The 27,328-nt window shown below is 51.1% G+C and overlaps 2 protein-coding genes across 2 annotated transcripts; both read left to right on the plus strand.

Moving 5' to 3' along the window:
- The first annotated feature begins 1,110 nt into the window (after positions 1 to 1,110).
- Positions 1,111 to 12,442, plus strand: aifm1 (apoptosis inducing factor mitochondrion associated 1). The gene is made up of 15 exons (XM_056595263.1): positions 1,111 to 1,238; positions 1,761 to 1,997; positions 4,883 to 5,001; positions 5,156 to 5,286; positions 5,614 to 5,704; positions 5,783 to 5,867; positions 6,216 to 6,292; positions 6,378 to 6,486; positions 7,307 to 7,414; positions 7,614 to 7,702; positions 7,801 to 7,941; positions 9,936 to 10,078; positions 10,804 to 10,928; positions 11,176 to 11,366; positions 11,853 to 12,442. The coding sequence occupies exons 4-15, from the start codon at positions 5,192 to 5,194 to the stop codon at positions 11,922 to 11,924; spliced, it is 1,326 nt and encodes a 441-aa protein (XP_056451238.1). The 5' UTR covers positions 1,111 to 1,238; positions 1,761 to 1,997; positions 4,883 to 5,001; positions 5,156 to 5,191; the 3' UTR covers positions 11,925 to 12,442.
- A 1,143-nt stretch (positions 12,443 to 13,585) lies between these two features.
- glra4b (glycine receptor, alpha 4b) lies at positions 13,586 to 26,400 on the plus strand. Its single transcript, XM_056594930.1, has 10 exons — positions 13,586 to 13,647; positions 14,311 to 14,465; positions 16,050 to 16,120; positions 16,808 to 17,031; positions 18,541 to 18,623; positions 19,272 to 19,409; positions 19,911 to 20,125; positions 23,404 to 23,562; positions 24,958 to 25,053; positions 26,128 to 26,400. The coding sequence occupies exons 1-10, from the start codon at positions 13,589 to 13,591 to the stop codon at positions 26,398 to 26,400; spliced, it is 1,473 nt and encodes a 490-aa protein (XP_056450905.1). The 5' UTR covers positions 13,586 to 13,588.
- Positions 26,401 to 27,328: the final 928 nt, after the last annotated feature.

Below are 27,328 nucleotides of genomic sequence, written 5' to 3' on the forward strand. Positions count from 1 at the left end.
CCCAAGAATGGAGATTAGTGGCTGGTCTTCACTGACTGACTGGTCTTCACTGACTGACTGACTGCTCCTGTCCGGCTGTCTGTCTGCTATCACAACACAACACTTTATACCTGTCTGACTGTTCCTGTCTGTCTGTCTGACTGACGGACTCACTGACTGACTGTCTGACTGTCTTTCTGCTATCACAACACACAACACTTTGTACTTGTCTGACTGTTCCTGTCTGACTGACTGGCTCACTGACTGTCTTTCTGCTATCACAACAAACAACACTTTATGCTTGTCTGTCTGACTGACTGTCTGTCTGTCTGTCTGCTATCACAAGAGCAACACACACATCTTTATCCTTGTCTGACTGTCTCTGTCCGACTGACTTCTTTTCGGCCACTGACTTTCCGACTGACTGTCTGTCTGCTATCACAGGTAACATCCCAACACCAGAGTCGGTCTTTCCGTCCTTAATTCTCCGGACCGACTAGTGGTAGCCATTCGTTTTTTTTTACATTTGCTCAAATATTTTCACTCCTAATCGATCACTCCTATATTTACTATTAAATAAGTGAACGATTAACTTTACTACATTGTATGAAGAGATAAGAACCATGTGTTAGTGTCTTGTGATAACTGACCCTGGCTGGCCCTACATTGTGGCTCCCTGTTCGTTTAAAGACTCACTAATAATAGTAATGCAGGACTATGAATAGTGTTAGTACAACACATGTTAGACTTTACTGTCTGTCTATACAGGTTTTTAAATTATTCAACATTTTCAGTAGCCTACAGCACTGCATATGCTCCTTGCAAGTAGTTGTGTATTACGGTAATAGTATTTCCTAGTGGTTATCTGTGTAGTATGGTATAGGTATATTAATGAATATTCCTTGGTGGTTGTATTAGTATTTCATGGTGGCTGTATTCTGTGTATTACGGTATTAGTATTTCCCGGTGTCTGTATTCTGTGTATTATGGTATTAGTATTTCCCGGTGGCTGTATTCTGTGTATTACGGTATTAGTATTTCCCGGTGTCTGTATTCTGTGTATTACGGTATCAGTATTAATGAGTGTTTCCTGGTGGTTGTATTCTGTGTATTACGGTATCAGTATTAATGAGTGATTGGTTACCAGACGTACCGGACAGTGCGAGGGGACAGAGAGCGATACGACGAGCGCATCACAGAGATCACCTCCAGACCAACCAAGTCGCAGCAGACGTCGTACATCCAGAGCCCAGAGCCCGGTGAGTCGGGTCGGCTGGTCCTATACGCTCCTGTGGTTCAGGGATTGGTACTGCATCATGTGTAGGCTCTGGTATTTTTATATAAAGTTAACACATTTCTTTAAACTCTGACTGCTAAAAAAAAAGGTTATTAGTCTAGAACCGGTCACATTAGGTGGTTTAGAGATACTACATTAACATTTACATTGAGGGCGTTAAGAAGACGCTTTTATCCAAAGCGACTTCAAATAAGTACATTTGTCAGGATGAAGAGGAACAACAATATATCTCTGTCGGTACAGTAAGGATGTTCATAGAACCAAGTGCCAAGCACTAACCATCACTAGGTTAACCCATTCCCCGTACACAACAAATATAGCTAGGATAAGATGCTTCTCATTGCTAAGTTTTATTTATTTATTTATTTAAGTGAAAGGTGTGTGTGTGTGTGTGGGGGGGGGGGGGGGATATGCAGAGTCTAGGTGACCTCTGATACTGAATCCTACTCTCCTCGGTTCTACTCTGTCCTTCTGTTTGATTCAGTAGCTGCAGCACCAGAGACGGAGGCCCTCACACCGGCCCCCCAGGAGGAGAGCCCAGCCCCGGTAGAGGAGACCCCGGCCCCGATAGAGGAGACCCCAGCCCCAGTAGAGGAGACCCCAGCCCCAGTAGAGGAGACCCCGGCAGTAGAGGAGACCCCAGTAGTAGAGGAGACCCCAGTAGTGGAGGAGACCCCCGCGGAGGAGCCGTCAGCCCCCAGCTCCAGTGAAGACAGCCCAGGTAGTCTGTCCCTCTCTCCGTCCCTCTCTCCGTCTCCACCTGCACGTGGGAGGTCCAGTCTTGGGCTTCATGTGTAGACAGAGGCCATGCCTGCGGCTCCATGTGTAGAGCGTAACCTCAACTCCCAGCGCCGTGAGGACAGCGTTGCAGCGATGTTCCTCCGACCGGTTGGGTTAAGAATACAAAGCGGTCGGGAGGATGGGTAATAAACGGACGCTGTGATTAAGTTACTTAACTTGGGATTCCTCAGTCTCTTTCATGTACTGAAAGTGTTGGATTAAAAGCTGAGTAGAGTGTTAATTACCAAGTACTGGTTCATGTGAGCACTTGGTTCTCGTGTTTTCAGTGTGAGGTAGGGCTGAACGATTTTAAGAAAAAATTGAAATTGCGATTTTTCTGGTAGAGATTGCGGTTTCGATTTCAACCACGATTTATTTTCTTTAAATCAAGTTTCAGTATAAATTATATAACCAATGAATTCCATTAAGGTAATGCAATAATGAAAACTGCTGGCAACAGATTTCAAATGCAAGACTGTTTATTCAAGTACCTAAGAAACAACAACCAAAAAAGTCAAATAAAAAGGGAGCCCTCTTTCTTAAGTAAACTTGCTTCAATGGCTCATCAGCATCAAAATAATTGCACTTTTGTAAAATATATTAAAAAAAAAAAAAAAAAACGCAGCTTTGACGATCCCAAAATCGTAATGCTTGAGATCCCGATTTTCGGTCGAAAACGATAGATCGTTCAGCCCTAGTGTGAGGGCTAGATGTGGGGCTGTATAGGTGAGTGCAAGTTAATTTGCAGTGTGGTCTACACGTGAAGCCCCAAGAATGTGTCGCATATCCGTACGTTGGCGTCCAGGGCATATCATGCATGACCTCATGGAACCGAGTCGTGACCTGTGACCCTTGACCCTCGGACCCTGCCACCATGTGTTGCATGCGGAATACACTTTCTCCCTAACCCGCCCTCCTCCTCCAGACGTTTCTCACAGGTGGCTGCATGTAAACAGTGTTGAAACTCTCCATTCTTTCCCCGCCGACTTTCACCACACTTCTCTCTTCTAGGCCCAGACTCTGAACAAAAGACTTCTTGGTCTTATCACAGTATGATAACGTGTGTCTTAGAGATTAACGACCTAGTCACACATCGAGAGCTCGAGATGGGGACTCTAATTAAAAGTTGGGCTGCACCGATGTAATATGACTTTGCCAATTCCGATATTCATAAACTAATATGGGCCGTTAAGATTGAATCGCTACGGTTCCATACACAGTGATGGTTTTCACACGGAAACTCATATATTTTAAGATGCATATACATATATCTTTATTATAACTTCCAAATATATGCGTTTCATGGCCGACTCTTCCGATACCGATCAAAGCAATTTGTCCGACATCGGTGTACTAATATGGTGGTGGGTGTGTTGTTGGGTGGATGTATCGCTGCATCCCTCATTAACGCCGTCACCCTGAATGCCAAGCACCCGTCCTGTCAAAACCCTCCGCTCGTCAAACCCTCTAGAACCTCACTCACACTCCTGGTAACCCCCCCCCCCGTTGGGGGTCTCTTGTGTCAAGGGCCCCCTCCCCGCCCCGCCCCCTTGGTTGCATGCCCACTGCCGTCGCACGTTGCATGTCACTACAGGGAGTCAGTCGCCGTGGGGGAACGTGTTTCTCATGTGGGACGTGGCAAAACATTAACCTAGCTAGCCTAAGCTTTCATAAGCCTAGGTTCTGATATACTTTCTAGGATTAAACATTACTTCAACTCCTGATTCCTCTCAAAATGGCCAACACAGCATGGCCAACACACAATCCCATGATGCATTCTGAGTTGTTCCTATGACCTCCTCCTCTGTGAACGTTGTGTCCTAACTTGCTTAACATCTTCCGCTCCTACAAACAGAAAGTGGACCGGAACCAGCTGGAGAACCTGCTGCTCTAGAACCTGATGTAGTAGAACCTGCTGCTTCTCTAGAACCCGCTGCTGCAGAACCTGCCGCTGCTCTAGAACCTGCTGCTGCTCTAGAACCTGCTGCTGCTCTAGAACCTGCTGTAGTAGAACCTGCTGCAGTAGAAGCAGAAGCTGTAGAAGCAGAAGCTGTAGAATCTGTTGCAGTAGAACCTGCAGCAGTAGAACCTGCCGCGGTAGAACCTGCTGCAGTAGAAGCTGTTGCAGTAGAAGCTGTTGCAGTAGAAGTAGCAGCTGTAGAAGCTGTTGCAGTAGAAGTAGCAGCTGTAGAAGCTGTTGCAGTAGAAGTAGCAGCTGTAGAAGCTGTTGCAGTAGAAGCTGTTGCATTAGAAGCTGTTGCAGTAGAAGTAGCAGCTGTAGAAGCTGTTGCAGTAGAAGTAGCAGCTGTAGAACCTGCTGCTGTAGAAGCTGCTGCTGTAGAAGCAGCCGCTGTAGAAGCTGCTGCTGTAGAACCAGTTGCAGTAGAAGCAGCCGCTGTCGGAGCAGACCCCATGGCCCCAGCAGAGAGTGGTAAGGGCGAGGAGGAGACCCGACCGACTCAGGGTGCAGCCTGACGCCGTTTTCCTTTTACTTTCCATCTTATGTTCTTTCACCGTTTTGGGTTCTCAATCCAGCTGTGGACCTAGCCTCGACAAACCTGTTAACGGTTAATGGTTAAGACCTGCTCTCCTGCACACTGTGCAGTTCTACTAAACTTTGAATCTCACCTGTTTTTTTTTTCCTTAATTTTAATAAAATAATTCATCTTCTTCTCTGGTTATTTTCAGGAGTAAAGTGCACGTCTTCATTTTGTCTTCAGCTGGTCATGTTTGGGTCATGGTTCTGCTTCAGCGCAGGGCTCCGGCGTTGGGTTCTCACTCCCTCTCTCTCCCTGCCTCCCCCCGTCTCCCCCCCCCCCCCCTCAGCGGAACCCGCAGCCAGCCTACCTGTGGTGCCAGGCCACGCCCCCTACCTTCTGATTGGAGGGGGCACCGCGTCTTTTGCCGCCGCCCGCTCCATCCGCGCCCGCGACCCTGATGCCAAGGTGGGTGACGGTTGCCATGGTAGAGTGACGGTTGCCATGGTAGAGTGACGGTTGCCATGGTAGAGGGGTTACTGTGGGTGATCCCGGGGTTGATTGGGTGACGAGGGAGGTGATGAAGGAGCTAAACGGGTGTCGTCGTCGTCCCCCCCCCCAGGTGCTGATCGTGACGGACGAGCCGGACCTGCCCTACATGAGGCCCCCGCTCTCCAAAGAGCTGTGGTTCTCTGACGACCCCACGGTCACCGACACGCTGCGCTTCAAACAGTGGAATGGGAAGGAGAGGAGGTGGGCCCACCGCTACGGTGCTCTCCTCCTCCTCCTCCTCCTCCTTCTTCTTCTTTCTCCCTCACATCCTTGTCTTGCTCTCCTCCACCTCTTCTTTGTCCATCACTTCCTATACTTTCCTCCTCTCTTTCTACCTCCATCTTCTCCTCCATACACCTCCTCCTCTCTCACACAACCTCCTTCCTCCTCATCCTCCTCATCCTCCTTCTACCTCTTCATTTCCTCCTCTATCCTCCTCCTCGGTCATGTGACCCTGTGTGTGGCTGATCCTTGGTGACGGGGCGTCTCGGTGTGTGTTAAGTATGTCTGTTGTTGTTGTGTTGTCAGCATCTACTTCCAGCCGCCGTCGTTCTACATCAGCCCTGAGGAGCTGGCCGTGGCCCCCAACGGAGGTGTGGCCGTGCTCACGGGCAGGAAGGTTCGTACCGCAGCACCGCCTTACCACCAGGTTACGGCCTGTTGGTCAGGTTGAGCTGATGCCCTGACTGTCCACCAGGTGGTGCACATGGACGTGAGGGGGAACAAAGTGCAGCTGGACGATAACACAGAGATTTCCTACGATAAGTGTCTGATCGCTACAGGTGGGCACCGCTTTAAAAACGCATTCATTTAGACTCCTCCCACCTCGTGTTGACTCCTCCCACCCCGTGTTGACTCCTCCCAACCCGTGTTGACTCCTCCCACCCCGTGTTGACTCCTCCCACCCCGTGTTGACTCCTCCCACCCCGTGTTGACTCCTCCCACCCCGTGTTGACTCCTCCCACCCTGTGTTGACTCCTCCCACCCCGTGTTGACTCCTCCCACCCCGTGTCGACTCCTCCCGCCTGGTGTCGACTCCTCCCGCCTGGTGTCGACTCCTCCCGCCTGGTGTCGACTCCTCCCCCCTGGTGTCGACTCCTCCCCCCTCATGCTGACTCCTCCCCTTGTAGGCGGAGTCCCCAGGAACATGCAGGTGATAGAGCGGGCCGGGGAGGAGGTGATGAACCGGACCACTCTGTTCCGCAAGGTGAGTGAGCCGCCACTAGAGGGCGGCAGAGCGCCTCACAGGTGGGTTGTCGGCTGGTTTTTGAAGGCTGGCCGGTGTGTTCCAGGTGGAGGACTTCAAGGTGCTGGACATGGTCTCCAGGAGTGTGAAGTCCATCACCATCGTGGGCGGAGGCTTCCTCGGCAGTGAGCTGGCCTGCGCCCTGGGCAGGAGATGTAAGACCAGCCGTCACATGCCCTGTGACAGTAGCTGTGTTCGAAATCGTTCCCCATCACGGATATAGTGCACTATATAGGGTGCTCGCCATGTTGTAGTGGTGTTCGAATTCTCAGTGGTTAATTTCATGCCCTATTTAGTGCACTTAAAATTCCCAAAATTTGAGTTTACCTACGATGTACCCTACATGTTACTCCCGTATACCACAATGCAATGCGGTCGTGTTTTTCCGGAGGAGAAGAAGAAGCTAAGAAGAGTCTTTAGAAATGTCAACAATTTATTTGGGATTTAACATAGAAAATGTAACATTCTAAATTAATTCGAAAAAACTTGAACAAGGAAATGTAATGTTCAACATCAATACAACCTCCAGCTTTCCTCGTGAGTTCCCGGTTTGTTTACATGATGTTTGCGCATCTGTCTGCGTCACACAAATACCCGGCGCATTTACTGACGCAAATGACGTTTAGAAATGTTCAGCGTAGTGTCCGAATTCTCGTTTGTTCGTTCCCTATATAGGGCACTATATCATGAACACTATATAGGGAATAGTGAGTGAGTGAATAGGGATCGGTTTTGAACACGGCTAGTGTCATCATCCTCACCTCATCACATGACCCTAGCCCATTCACATGACCTGTAACCTCATCCCCACAGCATCAGATGATCTGTGACGATGTCACCCTCACCCACTCGCATTAACTGTAACAACCTCATCATCACCCCAATCTCATGATTCATCATCACGGATTCACTACAGCAGCGTTTGTGACCTATAGTCTGATCGCCCTCCTCCTCCTCCTCCTCCTCCTCCTCCAGCTGCTGACTCAGATCTGGAGGTGGTGCAGATCTTCCCGGAGAAGGGGAACATGGGGAAGGTCCTCCCGGAGTACCTGAGCAACTGGACCACCGAGAAGGTCAAGAAAGGTGACCGTCCAATCAGACCTGCTGATCTGCTGATCAACGCTTTAATTAGGAACATTTTACTGAAAACGAATCATTGAACACGAGTTTGATGGGAAGTGTGTTGGTCGGGTTTCCTCAATTCAAGTAGTAAAGTAGTGTGCTGAAAGCCTCACCGATGCTCTCCCGCTGACCGCCTGCTAATGTCTCCCTGTATCCTCAGAGGGGGTGAAGGTGATGCCCGAGGCCCTGGTGAAGTCCGTCAGCTTCAAGGACGAGCAGGTCCACATCCACCTGAAGGACGGCCGCGTGGTACGTCCCCCCCCACCCTGGGGGAAGACCCCCCGATGAGAGAACCACGCAGCGTCATGTCCTCAAGGAGCTCACCGTGTGGTCGCGTCCCCCTGCAGGTGATCACGGACCACCTGGTGGCGGCGGTGGGTCTGGAGCCCAGCGTGGACCTGGCCAAGTCGGCCGGTCTGGAGGTGGACGCCGACTTCGGGGGGTACCGGGTCAACGCGGAGCTGCAGGCGCGCTCCAACATCTGGGTGGTAGGTCCTCCGTCAGGGGGGTGGGGGGGGGCTTCTAGTTTGTTCTTTAGTCCGCAAAGCTTTTTGAGAGCTCCACCTCCTGCTCACTTCCCCTCATCGGCTCTTCTTTCTTTCTTGTCGTAGTCTCCTCTTCCTCCTCTCTCCCACATCCTCATCTTCATCCTACACCCCTCCTCTCCACCCCTCCTCTCATCCTCTCCTCCCCTCCTCTCATCCTCTCCTCTCCTCCTCTCCTCCTCCGCCTCCACCCTTCCTCTCGTCCTCTCCTCCCCTCCTCCTCGTATCCTTTCCTCCTCCACCCTTCCTCTCCTCTCGTCCTCTCCTCCCCTCCTCTCATCCTGTCCTCCCCTCCTCCTCCACCCATCCTCTCCCCTCCACCTCTCCCGTCCACATGGTCCTAACCCCCTCAGTATCTACAGCCTGTCTCGAGGGGGGGGGGGGGGGCCTCCATCCTCCCCCCACAAAGGGAGGAGCAGCTCGCTGCTACGACTCGACCATGTCTCTTCCTAGAGACGGCGGGACGTTTTAGGAAAAGCTTTCAAACATGAACTTGTTTTGCCGATCATACAGCATCCCCATCTGTAGCTTGCCATGGCGGTTATATCATCATCGGGGCCTCTGGGGTCCCGTACAGTCAGCGAGGGCCCCCAGTGGCCCCTGCGGCCGTGTGTTTGTGACGAGGTCCTCTTGCTAATTGTGCCCGGCAGCCCCTCCTCCCTTCAGCCGTGTTAATGTGCTGCAGGGCCGCGGGCAGAGGGCATTGAACCGGCAACCCGGATGTCTATTATGACGTGGCGTGTTAAGTAGGTCGTTAGCGAGAGGGTGTCAGGGACGCAGAGGGAGCCGGAGTCAAGGCGCTAGCGGGGCCGGTTCTGTAGGCACCGTGCACTGTAGGCTCCTCAGCTGCAGTGCTACATGCTATGCTACACTGCCTGTAGACCTGGCCCTCACCTGCTACGCTACGCTTTGCTACATGCTACTATAGCTGGGCGATTAATCACATTTTTGATTCCGATTTTGGTTTTAGCGTCAAACGACCAGATAACTAATATAATAGTTTGTAGCTACGCTACACGTCTTGTGGGCTCCGTCCTCACCTGCAACACTACTCTATGCTACGCTATGCTACGCGCTACGCTACATGTGCTGCCCTCCTCTTCAACCCCCCCCCCCCCCCTCCATGAAGAAACCATAGCACGCTGTAAAAGAAGCCGTTTCCTGGGGGCTGCCTGGTGATTTATTCATGTCGCTCCTCGGCCGCGGACATGCTACATGTACAGACGAGGGCCTGTCACATAGCATGATGCTAGCAACATGTGACGCTTGGTGGAAGCTTTTACCCTGTGTCCAATGTCCTGCTAAGTGCATCCATGTTTAGTGGCGTCCATAGTGGAGAAACTATGAGCTGTTTCTAGCTAACAGCCAGCTTCCACACTGCTACACTATAGCATCCAAACTGCTACATGCTGCTACACTATAGCATACAGTTAGCTGGGGGCTACACTATAGCATACAGTTAGCTGGGGGCTACACTATAGCATACAGTTAGCTGGGGGCTACACTATAGCATCCAGTTAGCTGGGGGTTACACTATAGCATACAGTTAGCTGGGGGCTACACTATAGCATACAGTTAGCTGGGGGCTACACTATAGCATCCAGTTAGCTGGGGGCTACACTATAGCATCCAGTTAGCTGGGGGCTACACTATAGCATACAGTTAGCTGGGGGCTACACTATAGCATCCAGCATACATCTAGCGGGAGACTATAAGCGTCCAACATATGACCAACTGTGTACACCCCCAACATAGTACTGTATTACCCAGTATCTAGCCCGACCTAAACGTGTGTGTGTGTGTGTGTGTGTGTGTGTGTGTGTGTGTGTGTGTGTGTGTGTGTGTGTGTGTGTGTGTGTGTGTGTGTGTGTGTGTGTGTGTGTGTGTGTGTGTGTGTGTGTGTGTGTGTGTGTGTGTGTGTGTGTGTGTGTGTGTAGGCCGGCGATGCGGCCTGCTTCTACGACATCCGGCTGGGCCGCCGGCGGGTGGAGCACCACGACCACGCGGTGGTCAGCGGCCGGCTGGCCGGGGAGAACATGACCGGGGCCAACAAGCCGTACTGGCACCAGTCCATGTTCTGGTAGGTTCTAGTCGCTCCTCTGGGTTCTCCTGTTCCTCTAGAGCAGAGGTCTTCAACAGGGGGTCCGCGACCCCTAGGGGGTCCGCAGAGGTACTGCAGGGGGGTAGCGAAAGTTTTGGTTGATAAGACAAGAGGGGTGGTGCGCACATCCAAAGGTAATCCACAGGTGCTAGACAATAGTATTGATTATAAGGCAAAAGGAGGGCACACACCTGTCACATCTGGACCGGCCAAGACATCTTTATGTATTTGATTTTAATGAAAGCCCAGCGGGAGAGAGCTGTTCTCTGCCTGCTCCGCCTGCTCCTTCAATTAAGAAGAAGGACAGTTTAATATTAAACACAATTTTATACAATATATAAGTAGGGGGTCCCCGCTCCATCTCTCCATCAGGTTGGGGGTCCTTGGCCTGGAAAACGTTGAAGACCCCTGCTCTAGAGTCTTGTCTGTAGTCTGTAGGTTTTAGTGCTTTTTGGGGTTCCAGGTCTAGAAGGTTCTAGTCATCCTCTAGGAGGTTCTAGCATTCCTGTAGGTTCTAGTAGGATTTAGTCTGCTCCCCAACACCCAACTCTAGAACGTTGGCTGTAGAATCATAGGGTAGATGGAGAGAGAGGGATAACGGAGAGAGAGAGAGAGAACTGAGCACGAGGCTGCTGTGGTTCATGCATGTTGACGTGCGGCTGACTCACCGTGTGCCCGTGTCATGTGATCGTGTCATGTGACAGGAGTGACCTGGGCCCGGACGTGGGCTACGAGGCCATCGGCATCGTGGACAGCAGCCTCCCCACCGTGGGGGTCTTCGCCAAGGCGACCGCCAAGGACACGCCCCGCGCCGCCACCGAGAAGTCCGGTACGCCAGAGACACACACACACACACACACACACACACACACACACACACACACACACACACACACACACACACACACACACACACACCCCAGAGACTGTTACAGAGCACTGAGACCAGACTCTGTTATAGAGCACAATGGAACACCCTCCCCCTAGACTCCCCCCTCCCTCAGTACGTTGTCAGTCCCCCTAGAGTCTAGACCCCCTCCCTCTCCTCACCCGCTGTGTCGGCCCTTCACCCCCAGGGACGGGGATCCGGTCGGAGAGCGAGACGGAGGAGGTGGCCCAGAGCCCCGTGGCCTCCACGACGCCCGCCCCGCCCAGCCTGCCCCAGAAGGACGACTACGGCAAGGGGGTGATCTTCTACCTGCGGGACAAGGTGGTGGTCGGGATCATCCTGTGGAACGTCTTCAACCGGATGCCCATCGCACGCAAGGTACGACCGCCGGGACTCAGCGTAGCTCGGCTCTGAGTCAGGCACCAGAGAGTCACTTATGGAGGTCGGAATCTACTCGTGTGTTTGAGTCGGAGACGGATCTACGTACGTTATGGAGAAACCCACATGATGGGATGTAGTTCTGCTCTCGTTGGATCAGGCACAGCTCTCGGTATGTGTTAGAATCGGAGGGAGTTTATTCGTCTTTCCACTTTCATTGAGTCATGTTTCAGTTTAAGTGTTTTACTCATTGTATTATTTATTTCAGCTGACATTGAGTCAGAACTCCTTAAGCTTGTCAGAAACAGTTTTATTTATCCACACATCTACAGCGAGCGGGTCAGTTCAATCACACTCTGAATCCACCCGTTTAAGTTTTCCGATCCTGAGCCCTGCGTTTATTTGCTCCGTTAGAAAGCGATGCGTCTCTGAGCGTACGATCTGCGTCCGATAGCACGACTTAACGTGTTTCTGTCTGCCTTCCAGATCATCAAAGACGGGGAGGAACACGCAGATCTGAACGAAGTGGCCAAACTCTTCAACATCCACGAGGATTAGAGTGTGTGTGTGTGTGTGTGCTAGGAGTGTGTGTGTGTTGAGCGCAGAGCTAATGGCGTGTGAAGGCTGTCGCGGCCAATAATCGTTCGGAAGTGTGACGACCGCGCTGGGAGAACCCCACTGCTGAACCTCTGCACTGCATCTCATTTCCTGTCGTCACTGCAGCTCACTTCCTGTCCCTGGGAGAACGCACAGGGGCGTGTTTCTGTAATTAAGACGAGCGTTTGGCACTTTTCACGTTCTGAGTGTGTGTTTGAACAATCAGTTTGATCCGTCTCATTAGGCCACGCCCACAAGGTGAATGCATCGTCCTCGTCGGGAAAATGTGATTCAAGTATAATTGTCTCCCTCTCTCTCTCTCTCCATCTATTGGTCTCTCTCCCTCTGTCTGTCTCTCCGTCTCCTCCCCCATCGCTCGATCAAGGATTGTATCCTCAGTGTGTGTGTAAAGGAGTTGAAAAAAAGAAGAGATGAAATCTGCAATAAAAAAATATTTTTAAAGTGAAACTCGTTTGATTTTGAGTCGGTTGGTGCTCGTCGTCCCCCTCCTCCGCCCCCGGGTGGAGGCTCCTCCGCCGCGGCGGCCGCCTCCTCCTCCATGTAGGGCACATTGTGTTTGCTCCAACACATCTCGTTACTGCTGACATGCTGCCTCGATGTCATCGGAGCGTCGTGGCGGCTCTGGGAGCGCCGAGTAGTAACAAGCAGCCGAGGTTTCCGTCGCATTAAACCCGGCCCAGCGCAGCGTGAGGGGCCGCGTCCCGGCATCGCCCGGTCGGACCAACGCAGGGTTTAACAATGCGAGGCCGGCGTGCTTATCTCTGCTTCAGGGTGACGGCGCCTCCGCAAAGAAGAGTCCCTGCTGTCCGCTGAGTGTTTATGTCGTCTTTATGGTGTCACGATTTGATCCAAGTCTCCGTGGAGATGGATCTCTTTCAGGTGTCTGCCCATCACCGGCTGGTCCTTTAGAAGTGACCTTCGAGGAAATGTTGGTGACTTTAGAGAAATGTAACCTGTGCATCTTTATTTAATTCACACATTTTTATTGTACATGACCATATTCAAACTATTCACAAATACGTGTCTTCAAAAGTAGGCCTCAACATTTTAAATCCATTTCATTTTCAGTGTTTTTTTTTTTGAGACTTAAATCAAGGAGGTTCCATTAAAAGTTAATGTGGACATAAAACATCTTGGAGTCACATGACCCGAAGTAGAAAAAAAAAGAACACACGGCGCTGTCTCTGCAGATGAGCGCACAGAAACTCCTGGAGCGGAACGAGACATCGAGCTTCAACTCACACAAGCCCACACACACTCCCACAACTCCCTGGGATAGGGTTAAGGTTCTGCTGCAGCTACAACCCGGATTCACACCTGCAGCAACCGCTCCGGATTCACACCTGCAGCGACCGCTCCGGATTCAAACCTGCCCCGAAGTGGCGTGACACCGGGTGCGCGGAGAGGAGACCCGGGTACGAAAGAGTCCCGAAGTGGAGTGAGACCGGATCCGTGGCGAGGAGCCCCGAGTTCGAAAGAGTCCCGAAGTGGAGTGAACCGGGTCCACGGAGAGGAGACCCGGGTTCGAGGGAGAGGAGCCCCGGGTCCGACGGGTCCGACCCCCCGCCCCTCGCTCTGGATGTGAGGAGCGATGCTCGGTCAGGATGCGTTCCAACACTCGCGTCGTGCTGCTGCTCTGCTGTCTGGTGCTACGGGAGAGCAGGTCAGATCACTAAACAGGGGTTCTATTTTAGTAAACATTTTTCTGTTGATTATTCGATTTCTTTAATCGGTTCGTTTGGGGTGTATGGTCACTTTTGTAAACTGGCTTTGCTTTGTAGAAATCGCATTTATCTCAGATCTTCCGGGGATAGATGATCGTTTTCCAAACGGTTTGTACACCTTTAGTGTTACTTGACTTTGAAATCGTATATTTCACAAATATCATATAAAAAATTAAATGCACCCGTATGACATTATTCCCTTTAATTCGACATTTAAATTATCCCAAAAAATGTAAACACAAAAAGTGAATTGGGTATTTTCTAAGTTCTATGCATATTTGGAATGTGGGAAACACACTTCTTCTAACATGATTTATCCAATTCACCGTCAGTTAGGCATACTCTAATTCCAACGGTAGAGCAGCGGTTGGTTTGTCGCTGGTCCTCTGAGCGGTGATATCAAGTTATTTACCGGTTCTGTTGCTCCGTTGAACTGTTGATATATAGATCTGTCGTTCTGTTGTTCAGCCTGGTGGTTTTAGTTTAGTTAGGTTGTTCATCTTTCTGTCTGCGGGGTCGGTCCAGTTATAAATACATCTCTCTTTCTCTCTCTCTCTCTCTCTCTCTCTCTCTCTCTCTCTCTCTCTCTCTCTCTCTCTCAGGTCGGGGGTGTGTAAGGAGTTGAAGTTCCCGGCACGGACCCCTAAGCCCCCGTCTCCGTCAGATTTCCTGGACAAGCTGATGGGCCGGACCTCCGGCTACGACGCGCGCATCAGACCCAACTTCAAAGGTATGACGACGCAAGGGTATCACACCTAGGGGAACCGCTCGCTCCTTAAAGAACCGCTCGCTCTTTAAAGAACCGCTCGCTCCTTAATGAACTGCTCACTCCTTAAAGAAACGCTCCCTCCCGGAGGAACCGCTCGCTCCTTAAAGAACCGCTCGCTCCTCAAAGAACCGCTCGCTCCTCAAAGAACCGCTCCCTCCTTAAAGAACCGCTCCCTCCTTAAAGAACCGCTCACTCCTCAAAGAACCGCTCCCTCCTTAAAGAAACGCTCCCTCCCGGAGGAACCGCTCGCTCCTTAAAGAACCGCTCGCTCCTTAAAGAACCGCTCCCTCCTTAAAGAACCGCTCCCTCCTTAAAGAACCGCTCGCTCCTTAATGAACCACTCACTCCTCAAAGAACCGCTCCCTCCTTAAAGAAACGCTCCCTCCCGGAGGAACCGTTCGCTCCTGAAAGAACCGCTCTTTCCTTAAAGAACCGCTCCCACCTTAAAGAAACTTTCCCTCCTGAAAGAACCGTTCCCTCCTGAGAGAACCGCTCTTTCCGGAAAGAACTGCTCCCTCCGGAAAGTACTGCTCCCTCCGGAAAGTACTGCTCCCTTCCTCCTGAACCGCTCCCTCCTTAAAGAACCACTCTCTCCTGGAGGAACCGCTCCCTCGCTCCTGAAAGAACCGCTCCCTCCCTCCTTAAAGAGCCGCTCCCTCCCTCCTTAAAGAGCCGCTCCCTCCCTCCTGAACCGCTCCCTCCCTCCTTAAAGAACCGCTCCCTCGCTCCTTAAAGAGCCGCTCCCTCCCTCCTGAACCGCTCGCTCCCTCCTGAGCCGCTCCCTCCCTCCAGAGCGCTCCCTCCAGTGTTCCCGCCCCCTCTGCCCACCAGGTGTGGGGCAGCGGTGCGGCTCCAGCGGTGCGGCACTGATCCCGCTCATCTGGTCTCTTAGCTCCGGAGAGCGCTGCCTGCAGTCCTCCCGTCTGTGGGGTTAATCGAGCTGCTGCTCATTGAAGAGCGTCGCCACAGGTTATCGTATTTATAGACGCCAAGTCCCGACCGCGCCGCTAACCCCAAGACCCAGTTCACTTCAGATGGTTCAGATACTTCCTCCACTTCCTCCTCCTCTTCATCCTCCACTTCCACTTCCTCCTCCTCTTCCTCCTCTTCCTCCTCGTCCTCCTCTTCCTCCTCACCGGGCTTGGAGGGACATGAATATTTCATACCTGGTCCACTTCCCAACGCCGGCGCAGGAGAGAAGCCCTCCTGATTATCTATATATACTCTAATGTAGCTACAGGAGCTTCAATAAGTCATGGAGGCGCTTTCTGAAATATTCAGCTCCGCTGGATCCACAGATTGACGCTGTGCTGGAAATCACAACACACCGTTTTGGGCTGTTTATCTCTGTTCAACTGTGTGTGTGTGTGTGTGTGTGTGTGTGTGTGTGTGTGTGTGTGTGTGTGTGTGTGTGTGTGTGTGTGTGTGTGTGTGTGTGTGTGTGTGTGTGTGTGTGTGTGTGTGTGTGTGTGTGTGTGTGTGTGTGTGTGGTGGGGCTGGTGGTGATGATGATGATGATGATGATGATGATGATGGTAATGACGACTCATCGACACCTACTGTTCTTCCTCGCAGGCCCCCCGGTGAATGTGACGTGTAACCTCTTCATCAACAGCTTCGGCTCCATCACGGAGACCACCATGGTGAGAGGTCCTCCCCCCCCCCCCCCAACCCTCCCAGCGACGGCTGGTCGCTGGGGCGTGAACGCTGAGAGATAACTCATCATAACTCACTTTACGAGAGCGGGATTCGGGTCCTGTCTGAGGAGAAGTCTTTCTGTCAGATTTAAAACAACACAGTCAAAATACTGAATTTGATCCAACGATGTGCAGGAGTGTCTCTGGGGTCACAGAGCCACACAGAACACGTAGACTGAGTCGGGGCTTCGCGCAAACCCGTACGGTGCTTTTGAAGAGTTGTATGAATCATTTATTTCCGGGCCGTTTTAGTCCAGGCCAACACGTTGTGTTCAGCGGCACAGAGTGTTCTTTGTTTTGTTTGTCGGTTAAAGTCTGGCTTTGACGGTGAACAGTGAGAGAACTCGGTGAGATGAAGCGTGAACCGTTCACTCACTCCAGCGCCTGATGTCACTACGTGGTCGCGGAGAGCAAAACCGTGTTAAAATAAAGACCGGAAAGGATTATTTAAACACTACGATGTCAACAGAGAGTACTGTATTTTAAAAGTACCTCATTGTGTAAAGTACAGTATTGTGTACTGTATTGCAGAGGACTGTATTGTGTAGAGTACTGTATTTGTGTATATATATATATATATGTGTGTGTGTGTGTGTGTGTATTGCAGTATATTGAACCCGTCTTCCACCGCAGGACTACCGGTTGAACGTGTTTCTCCGGCAGCAGTGGAACGACCCGCGGCTGGCCTACAAGGAGTACCCCGACGACTCCCTGGACCTGGACCCCTCCATGCTGGACTCCATCTGGAAGCCCGACCTCTTCTTCGCCAACGAGAAGGGCGCCAGCTTCCACGAGGTCACCACCGACAACAAGCTGCTGAGGATCTTCCAGAACGGGAACGTCCTCTACAGCATCAGGTGACACCCCCTCATCACTCACCCCCTCATCAGGACCGACTCACCCCCTCATCAGCACCGACTCACAACCTCATCAACCCCTCATCTCCTGCTTGGTTCAAATTGGTTCACACAGAATCAGCTGTAAACCAAGTTTTCTCCAAAACATGAAATCCCACCAAAGCCCAGAACAAGTTCTCCATTAACCGTGTTAAAACAGGACTGCTCATTCTCAGCACAAACCCCACAACATGAAGATCAGTTTACGGACAGAAAGCCACAACAGAGCAGCATTTAGCAGCTCCAGGACCCTGACCCACTTAGGGGTGAGGAGAACGTCTTGACATCTCAGGGTGGGGGTGGCGCCGTGTGTGTGTGTGTGTGTGTGTTTGTGTGTGTGTGTGTGTGTGTGTGTGTGTGTGTGTGTGTGTGTGTGTGTGTGTGTGTGTGTGTGTGTGTGTGTGTGTGTGTGTGTGTGTGTGTGTGTGTGTGTGTGTGTGTGTGTGTGTGTGTGCGTGCGCCAACGCAGAACCGCTTGAGGAAAACACAGATATGTGTCATCATGTCCTTCCGAACTGATCATAATGTAGGCCACTAGTACAATACTAGTCATCATATATACATACTGCATATATCTACTACATACATACTCATATATACACCCTAATATAAAGGTAGATATACCTATAAATATAATTACTAATATAACGTGAGAGAATTTTTTATTTAAATTTGAGTATTTTGAGAAGCCATATTATTGAAGTCTTCTCTGAATTATCCTGTTAAGGTTTGTTGCCTGATGAGTAAACATGTTTGGGCTGTGGTCTTGGATTGAGCGATCTGGGACGCAGCTTTACGACTCCCTCTTGGCAGCTCATTGTACAGGAAGGATGCTCACTATTAGCGAGTCTGAGTCAGTGATGGGAGAAGTTAATTAAATGTTAGTACTACAACTATTCCCTGATGTAAATTGCTCTAAACCGATTCGGTCTGTGATTCAATTGCGATCTTGGAAACGAATGACTCAACGTTGGGTTATCTGTCGCTAAGCAACATTAAGTACGCACAAGTTACCATTTAACTGTACAAATCGTAATAAGATTCTGACATTTCTATCGCATTGCATTGTATGTCATATATTGTGTTGTAACCGTATATTGCATCTGTGCATGGCGTTCTAAAGGGGTGATATTATTATATTATCATATTGTGCCGCCAGGTAAGAGTGTGATAAGTGGGTAAGTGGAGAGGAGTGTCCACCTACACGTATGCTGAATAGATCAGTCTACCAGACTACTCAGTGGGCTGTAGCAAATGTTACTTATATATCCAACATAGCTCTTGGTTGGCACTCCTCCCCACTTGTGATGTCACCAAAACACATAAAAAGGCTGATGTTCTCAAACGCCTTGTGATGGCATAATGGTGGCATAACATCAGCCCTTGAAGGCACTGTATGTGCCGTACAGTGCAGCCTTGTTCCGCGTGCTAACGCTGTGTCCTGGGGGGTTTGTGCCGTCTGATCTCCAGGCTCACGCTCATCCTCTCGTGCCCCATGGATCTGAAGAACTTCCCCATGGACAGCCAAGTCTGCACCATGCAGCTGGAGAGCTGTGAGTCCCTCCGTTCAGCTCACTCTCCGTTCGGCTCACTCTCCGTTCGGCTCACTCTCTGTTCGGCTCACTCTGTGGTTAGCTCACTCTGTTCAGCTCACTCTGTGGTTAGCTCACTCTGTTCAGCTCACTCTGTGGTTAGCTCACTCTGTTCAGCTCACTCTGTGGTTAGCTCACTCTGTTCAGCTCACTCTGTGGTTAGCTCACTCTGTTCAGCTCACTCTGTGGTTAGCTCACTCTGTTCAGCTCACTCTGTGGTTAGCTCACTCTGTTCAGCTCACTCTGTGGTTAGCTCACTCTGTTCAGCTCACTCTGTCTACTGTTCACTCTCTTTACTGTTCACTCTCTGTGTTTACTCAGTTCAGTAGACTCAGTTTAGTTCACTCTCAGTCTAGCTCACTCTGTTTGGTTCACTCTGTTCACTCTCTGTTTAGCTCTCTCTGTTCAGCTCACACGCCGTTTATTTCAAACTTGAATCGGCCACAGGTCAAAAAATGTAAAACAGTTCACATAGCTGCTGGCCTCTTACATATTTTAACACATTTTGCTCTTAGCTCACTCTTTGTCTAGTTCACATTCTGTTTAGCTCACTCAATGTTTAGCTCACTCTCTGTCAGCAGTGTTTATAGCCCTTCTCTCCCCTCTCAGTCGGCTACACCATGAACGACCTGGTCTTTGACTGGCTGGACATCGGACCGGTGCAGGTCGCAGACGACCTCATGCTCCCTCAGTTTGTGTTGAAGGAGGAGAAAGGCCATGGGTACTGCACCAAGCACTACAACACAGGTAACCTCACCTGTCCTTAACACAGCACTACAACACAGGTAACCTCACCTGTCCTCTATACAGAACTACAACACAGGTACGCTCACCTGTCCTCCCACAATGCACTACAACACAGGTAACCCCACCTGTCCTTAACACAGCACCACGACACAGGTAACCTCACCTGTCCTTAACAAAGCACTACATCACAGGAAGCCTCACCTGTCCTCCCACAATGCACTACAACACAGGTACGCTCACCTGTCCTCCCACAATGCACTACAACAAAGGTAGCCTCACCTGTCCTTCCCACAGCACTACAACACAGGTACGCTCACCTGTCTATCAACACAGCATTACAACACAGGTAGTCTCACCTGTGCTCTAACACAGAACTACAACACAGGTATCCTCACCTGTCTATCCACACAGAACTACAACACAGGTATCCTCACCTGTCCGTCCAGTACTACAGTACAGCTCCTCTGACTCCCTATCCACCCCTGGCTCACCTGTACCCAGGTATGTTCACCTGCATCGAGGTGAAGTTCTACCTGGAGCGGCAGATGGGCTACTACCTGATCCAGATGTACATCCCCTCGCTGCTCACCGTCATCCTGTCCTGGGTGTCCTTCTGGATCAACATGGACGCCGCGCCTGCCCGCGTGGGCCTGGGCATCACCACCGTGCTCACCATGACCACCCAGAGCTCGGGGTCCCGCGCCTCGCTGCCCAAGGTACGGCCCGGGGGGGGGACTGGGGGCGGACTGGGGGGGGACTGGGGGGCGGACTGTTGGATTAACTTGTGGGTTAATTCGTCGGTTAACTGGAGGGTTGGTTAACTGGTTAACCGGTGTGTTGACTGGTTAACTGGAGGGTTAACTGGTTAACCGGTGTGTTGATTGGTTGGTCGGATGATTTCTAACACAACTTCAGCTGACAGGTTTGGTACGGTTAAAACCTTCTTCAAGCTCTTCAGGGGGGGAGAGGGGTCTGAACACCGTCTCCATCATGGGGGAGACAGAGGCTAAGGGGGGGGGGGGGGGTACAACATCCCCTTTAGTCTGGATCATGAGAGGGTTCCCCTCAGTGTTGAGGGGTTCACTCCATGCGTTCTCTTCATGGTACTGTCCGATGCTCCCTCATACGTCAGCCTGATGTCAGCTTAGAGGCTTCGCCTTCATTCATTAATCTCTGAGACATATCATTGAACAGTGACTTTGCTGTCCCACACTTGAAGCCTCTCTTAGCGGAGTGGTCCGGACTCCACTGACCTGAGACTAAACGCCAAGGCGGCTCTTCTTTCTCTTGGGGGACTGAACTAGACATCAGGTGGCTAAGATAAAACAGTTCTCCTCTGACATCCTGAATATTTCAAACACATTTTGCTCCATGGTGACGGCCGCTATAAAACATTTAGGATTTGAAACTTCAAGTCAACACTTTTAAGGAGGGCAGGATGGTGTAGGGGTTAGAGCCTTTGGCACCCAGAGGAAAGGTTGCAGGATCGAACCCCAATGCCTGCAGTCTACCTGTGGGTGAACTAGAAGCCTTAACCCCCTACCTGCTCCTTAATGACCTGTCTCTGTACTGTCTAACCCCTACCTGCTCCTTAATGACCTGTCTCTGTACTGTCTAACCCCTACCTGATCCTTAATGACCTGTCTCTGTACTGTCTAACCCCTACCTGCTCCTTAATGACCTGTCTCTGTACTGTCTAACCCCTACCTGATCCTTAATGATCTCTCTCATTACTGTCCAACCCCTACCTGTTCGTTAAAGGGGACCTATTATGCTTTTTCGACTTTTATGACCTATAAACGTTGGTATAATTATTGATATTCATGTTTAACCATACTAAAGTGTCAAATAATGACGTACATGCATTTCGACGTATTCCCTGCTGACAGTCTGGGGTGGCTGTGCAGAGCGCTAAACACTCGGACAACGATTACGATTCACTTGTTCACATTTCCGGGAAACATCTACGTAGAGGCACTCCTGCCGCGCCCCTGCCTGGTCAAATCTGCCCGCGCGCGTGCGCGCTCCAAGGAAGGTAACCAATCACAACGGGGTTGGGTTGGCAGGAGGGGGCCGGGGGGGCGGAGAAGGACGAAACCGAGCGTTGACAGAGAAGGCTGAAAGTGCCAAGAGTTTCCCGAAAATCTACATCGTTTTTTGCGTATGGTTAAACATGACTATCAATCATTATAACAAAGATTATAGGTCATAAAAGTCAAAAAGCATAATACGTCCCCTTTAATGACCTGTCTCTGTACTGTCTAACCCCTACCTGCTCCTTAATGACCTGTCTCTGTACTGTCTAACCCCTACCTGCTCCTTAATGACCTGTCTCTGTACTGTCTAACCCCTACCTGATCCTTAATGACCTGTCTCTGTACTGTCTAACCCCTACCTGCTCCTTAATGACCTGTCTCTGTACTGTCTAACCCCTACCTGCTCCTTAATGACCTGTCTCTGTACTGTCTAACCCCTACCTGCTCATTAATGACCTGTCTCTGTACTGTCTAACCCCTACCTGCTCCTTAATGACCTGTCTCTGCACTGTCTAACCCCTACCTGCTCCTTAATGACCTGTCTCTGTACTGTCTGACCCCTACCTGCTCCTTAAGGACCTGTCTCTGTACTGTCTAACCCCTACCCGCTCCTTAATGACCTCTCTGTACTGTCCAACCCCTACCTATTTGTTAATGACCTGTCTCTGTACTGTAACCCTACCTATGGTTATGGCGCTATGGCCATATGGAATAATCGTTCTGTCCAGAGCTGCGGACACAGAGCCGTGACCCTTCAAGAACATCCCAGACTGCTGTATAGCCATGGTTATGTTGTTGTTATGTTGTTGTTTACATGCGTGGCAGGCCTGCCGTGCCAAATGCTCCGTGGCAGAATCGTTCCTCGGAGGTCACTCTGACTCAGGCCGGTGCTAACGGATGATTTAGTGGAGCAGGAGAGACGGCTGCGCTGGTTCGCCCTCCAGACCGGCGCTGTCCTCTCTGGGTGCACGTCTCTGGCCTCCCTGTGAGTCACGTTGGATGGAAGCGTCTGCTGAACCAGGTCGGATTCAGGGCCATTTAGCAGACGCTTTAAATCAAAGCGACTCGCATTAGTCGATTTTTCTGAAGAAAGAGAAACAACGTATCGCTGTCAGTACAGTAAGGATGTTCATAGAACCAAGTGCCAAGCACTAACAACCGCTAGGTTCACCAATTCCCCGTATACAACAAAGATAGCTTGGATAAGATGCTACACGATGCTAATCAGAGTCTAGGTGAACTCTGAACTAGCGAGTCTTGAGTCTATTGCGGAAGCTGGGGAGTGACTCTGGGTTCTGACACCGACAGGAGTTACCTGGTGCGTGTGACCTGCGCAGGTGTCCTAGGTGATGAAACCTTCATCAGTTGTCCTATGTTAAGGACCTCCATGGTTACCTCCTCCATGTGACAACAGGTGTCCTACGTGATGAGTGATCTCCATGGTTACCTCCTCCATGTGACAACAGGTGTCCTACGTGATGAGTGATCTCCATGGTTACCTCCTCCGTGTGACAACCGGTGTCCTACGTGATGAGTGATCTCCATGGTTACCTCCTCCATGTGACAACAGGTTTCCTAGGTGATGAATGATCTCCATGGTTACCTCCTCCATGTGACAACAGGTGTCCTACGTGATGAATGATCTCCATGGTTACCTGCTCCCATGTGACGCATGCAGGTGTCCTACGAGAGGAATGATCTCCATGGTTACCTGCTCCCATGTGACCCATGCAGGTGTCCTACGAGAGGAATGATCTCCATGGTTACCTGCTCCCATGTGACCCATGCAGGTGTCCTACGAGAGGAATGATCTCCATGGTTACCTGCTCCCATGTGACCCATGCAGGTGTCCTACGTGATGAATGATCTCCATGGTTACCTGCTCCCATGTGACACATGCAGGTGTCCTACGAGAGGAATGATCTCCATGGTTACCTGCTCCCATGTGACCCATGCAGGTGTCCTACGTGAAGGCCATCGACATCTGGATGGCGGTGTGTCTGCTGTTTGTGTTTGCCGCTCTGCTTGAGTACGCCGCCGTCAACTTCGTCTCCCGGCAACACAAGGAGTTCTTCCGTCTGAGGAAGAGGAGACTGAGGGAGCAGCAGCGACAGAGCGTGAGTGCCCCCCCCCCCCCCCAGCCTTCGTCCCCCAGCCCTCGTCCCCGAGTGAGTGACAGGGTGGACATCGCGTCAGAGCGGTGAAGGGATGAGCAGAGGACCGCAGTGGGCTCGGCTTGTTGTGGATGTGTGTGACTACATGGTGTATGAATGCATGATGTTCGCTCAAGCAGCTCCAGGGGTGAATAATGACTTGTATTAAAAGGATGTGTTGACATCATGTATCAACATAATTGTATGTTTATTCTTCTTTCTGCATTTCTGGATTCTGAGTTTTGTTTTACATTAATAGAGAAATGGTTATCTAATAGGAAATGATGAAATATGTATGAAACATGAAATATTTAAAAGCCTGTGGGCCACCTGTGTCATGGGTTGTTTATATGCTCTAATACTACTAGTATTTACTAATGTGTGGTTTGATACTTACAGTGTGTATTTAATACTTACAGTATGTATTAATGTGTGGTTTAATACTCACAGTATGCATTTAATAATTACAGTACGTATTTAATACCTACAGAATTAATATTTGTGGTTTCTGGCTTGATACTTACCGTATTTATGCAATGATATAGGTGGTGTCTCTAGTGAACGGGTGGTGTTCTGTAGTGACCGGTTGGTGTTCTGTAGCGACCGGGTGGTGTCTCTGTAGCGAACGGGTGGTGTCTCTAGTGAACGGGTGGTGTTCTGTAGTGACCGGTTGGTGTTCTGTAGTGACCGGGTGGTGTTCTGTAGTGACCTGGTGGTGTTTCTTTAGTGACAGGGTGTTGTTCTGTAGTGAACGGGTGGTGTTCTGTATTGACCTGGTGGTGTTCTGTAGTGACCTGGTGGTGTCTCTGTAGTGACCGGGTGGTGTTCTGTAGTGATTCGGGTGGTGTTCTGTAGTGATCCGGGTGGTGTTCTGTGTTGACCTGGTGGTGTTCTGTAGTGACCGGGTGGTGTCTCTGTAGTGACCGGGTGGTGTTCTGTAGTGACCGGGTGGTGTTCTATAGTGACCGGGTGGTGTTCTGTAGTGATTCGGGTGGTGACCTGGTGGTGTTCTGTAGTGACCTGTTGGTGTTCTGTAGTGCCCGGTGGTGTTCTGTAGTGACCGGGTGGTGTTCTGTAGTGACCGGGTGGTGTTCTGTAGTGATTCGGGTGGTGTTCTGTTGTGACCGGGTGGTGTTCTGTAGTGATCTGTGTGTTCTGTAGTGACCGGGTGGTGTTCTATAGTGATCCGGGTGGTGTTTTGTAGTGACCGGGTGGTGTTCTGTGGTGATCCGGGTGGTGTTCTGTAGTGACCTGGTGGTGTTCTGTAGTGACCGGGTGGTGTTCTGTAGTGATCCGGGTGGTGTTCTGTAGTGATCCGGGTGGTGTTCTGTAGTGACCGGGTGGTGTTCTGCTCCCCAGCAGGGCAGTGTTGACGTGAAGGGGAAGACCACCAACCGAGTGAGCAGCAGCGCCTCCCAGGGCACCCTGGCCCAGCCGTGCAGTGTGTGCGCCCGGGTAGGTTCAGCTATCCTTTATTTGTCCCTTTTAGGGGCAAATTCTTTCTCTGCTTTTGACCCATCCGGGTAGCTTGTGTTGTGACAACATACACACCCACAGATCCACACAAATGGGGGCTCACACAGAGGTCCACACACAGAGGTCCACACACAGAGGTCCACACACAGAGGTCCACACACATGGGGGCACACCGTCACTCCCGGAGCAGTGGGCCGCCCTGAAGTCCCGCCGATGGGGGGGCTTCAGGTGCCTTGCTCAAGGGCACCTCATCCGTGGAAGAGGACGTAAGGAGAGTGCTGCACAAATACTCCCCCCGTCCACATATTTTGCCTACCGGACAGGACTTGAACTGGCCACCCTCCGGTTACCAGTCCAACTCCTTAACCAGTATGCCCCAGACGGGTACGTATCTCAGACGGTTGATGCAACCCCGCCCTACCACAGAGTGTGGCAGGGGGGTCAGAGTGGGGTTTGATGCTCCACTTGTCTTCTTCATTTGAATAATACATAAACCACATTGTGATTCATTCATCATTCAGCATACAAATTTGGTGTATTTGAAGTATTTAATTATTTAAGTACATCAACCCTGACTGATGTATACACTGTATTCGTTTATCGTTAATATGAGGGCTTTTAATTTATTATTGTAAGTTCATCACTTGTTCACCGAGACATACCGCAGTCGAAGCTGATGGTGTTCACCGAGACATACCGCAGTAGAAGCTGATGGGGTTCACCGAGACATACAGCGGTAGAAGCTGATGGGGTTCACCGAGACGTACAGCGGTAGAAGCTGAAGGTGTTCACCGAGACATACAGCGGTAGAAGCTGATGGGGTTCACCGAGACGTACAGCGGTAGAAGCTGATGGTGTTCACCGAGACGTACAGCGGTAGAAGCTGATGGGGTTCACCGAGACATGCAGCGGTAGAAGCTGATGGGGTTCACCGAGACACACAGCGGTAGAAGCTGATGGGGTTCACCGAGACGTACAGCGGTAGAAGCTGATGGGGTTCACCGAGACACACAGCGGTAGAAGCTGACCCGGGTCTCTTCCCTGTGTCTCCAGGAGGAGGAGCTGGCCCAGCAGGGCTTGTTCTTCAACAGCTTCGGCCTCTCCATGGCGACGGCCGCCGTACCGGAGATGGACGCCACGCCGGTCTTCGCCGACCTGCCGCCCGGCCTCGGCTTCTACGAGATCCGCCGGCGCTTCGTGGACCGCGCCAAGCGCATCGACACAGTGTCCCGCGCAGCCTTCCCGCTCAGCTTCCTCATGTTCAACGTCCTGTACTGGCTCACCTACAAGGTGCTGCGGCACGAGGACATGATGCTGAAGCACTGACAGCCCCCCCCCCCGCCCCACCCCCCCCAGCCAGGACCTTCCGGGACACCGGACAACCGGGACAGCGGCACCGGGACACCGGGACACCGGCAAACCGGGACCTGGGCTTGTACTTCTGTGTGGACTAGCTGTCGTAGCTACGGCGCGGAGAGCTACGCTGCGAAGCTTCCCGACCTGCCGACATGCTTGCCGGGCTGGGCTTCCCCTGCACTGCGGGTAGTTACGCCACTGTAGCTACGCCACGGGAAGCTAAGCCACCATAGCTACGTTGCGGGGCGCTACGTCATCGTAACTACGCCACGGAGAGCTTTGCCGCAGAGAGCTATGCCGCGGGAAGCTACGCCGTCATAGCTACGCCGTCATAACTACGCCGTGGGGAGCTACGCCGTGTTTGAGCTACGCCACGAGAAGCTACGCCGCGGGGAGCTAGGTCCCGATGGAACCAAAATACCCTGTTGCCGGAGGTAACGACTACCTGGTGGATGCATTGTAAGAACCTAGACCCGCCTCCACTCCTTTCTGGCACGCTACGTTTTCAAGTTCCTTCGTGACCGACTAGTTTAGGAGGTTGATAATATTATGGTCATTTGTATGAGACCTCGCCCTCACATCTAAAGATCACCGGCTGTAGCTGAATTAGTGACATTTGGTGGACCCCGTCAGATTCTCCAACGTATAACATAAATCCCCCGACTTAGTGACCCCGAGGCGGCAAAGCTTCAGCGGTTCTTCGACACAGAAATATAGTTCACTCTGAACCATAAGCTGAAGACCTGCGTGGTTTTCCTCTGCGAAGGACGTCTACGGACACTTTGGGACTTTTGGAAACTTTGGGTTTTTATTGTTGATGTTGCATGTTAGATCCTCCCTGTGTGATCACACTATCATTCACCTTGCCTTTGTGTTTGGTTGCCCATCATCCCCTTTG

Source organism: Gadus chalcogrammus, chromosome 7 (genome assembly GCF_026213295.1).
Source record: "Gadus chalcogrammus isolate NIFS_2021 chromosome 7, NIFS_Gcha_1.0, whole genome shotgun sequence".
NCBI classification, from domain to species: domain Eukaryota; kingdom Metazoa; phylum Chordata; class Actinopteri; order Gadiformes; family Gadidae; genus Gadus; species Gadus chalcogrammus.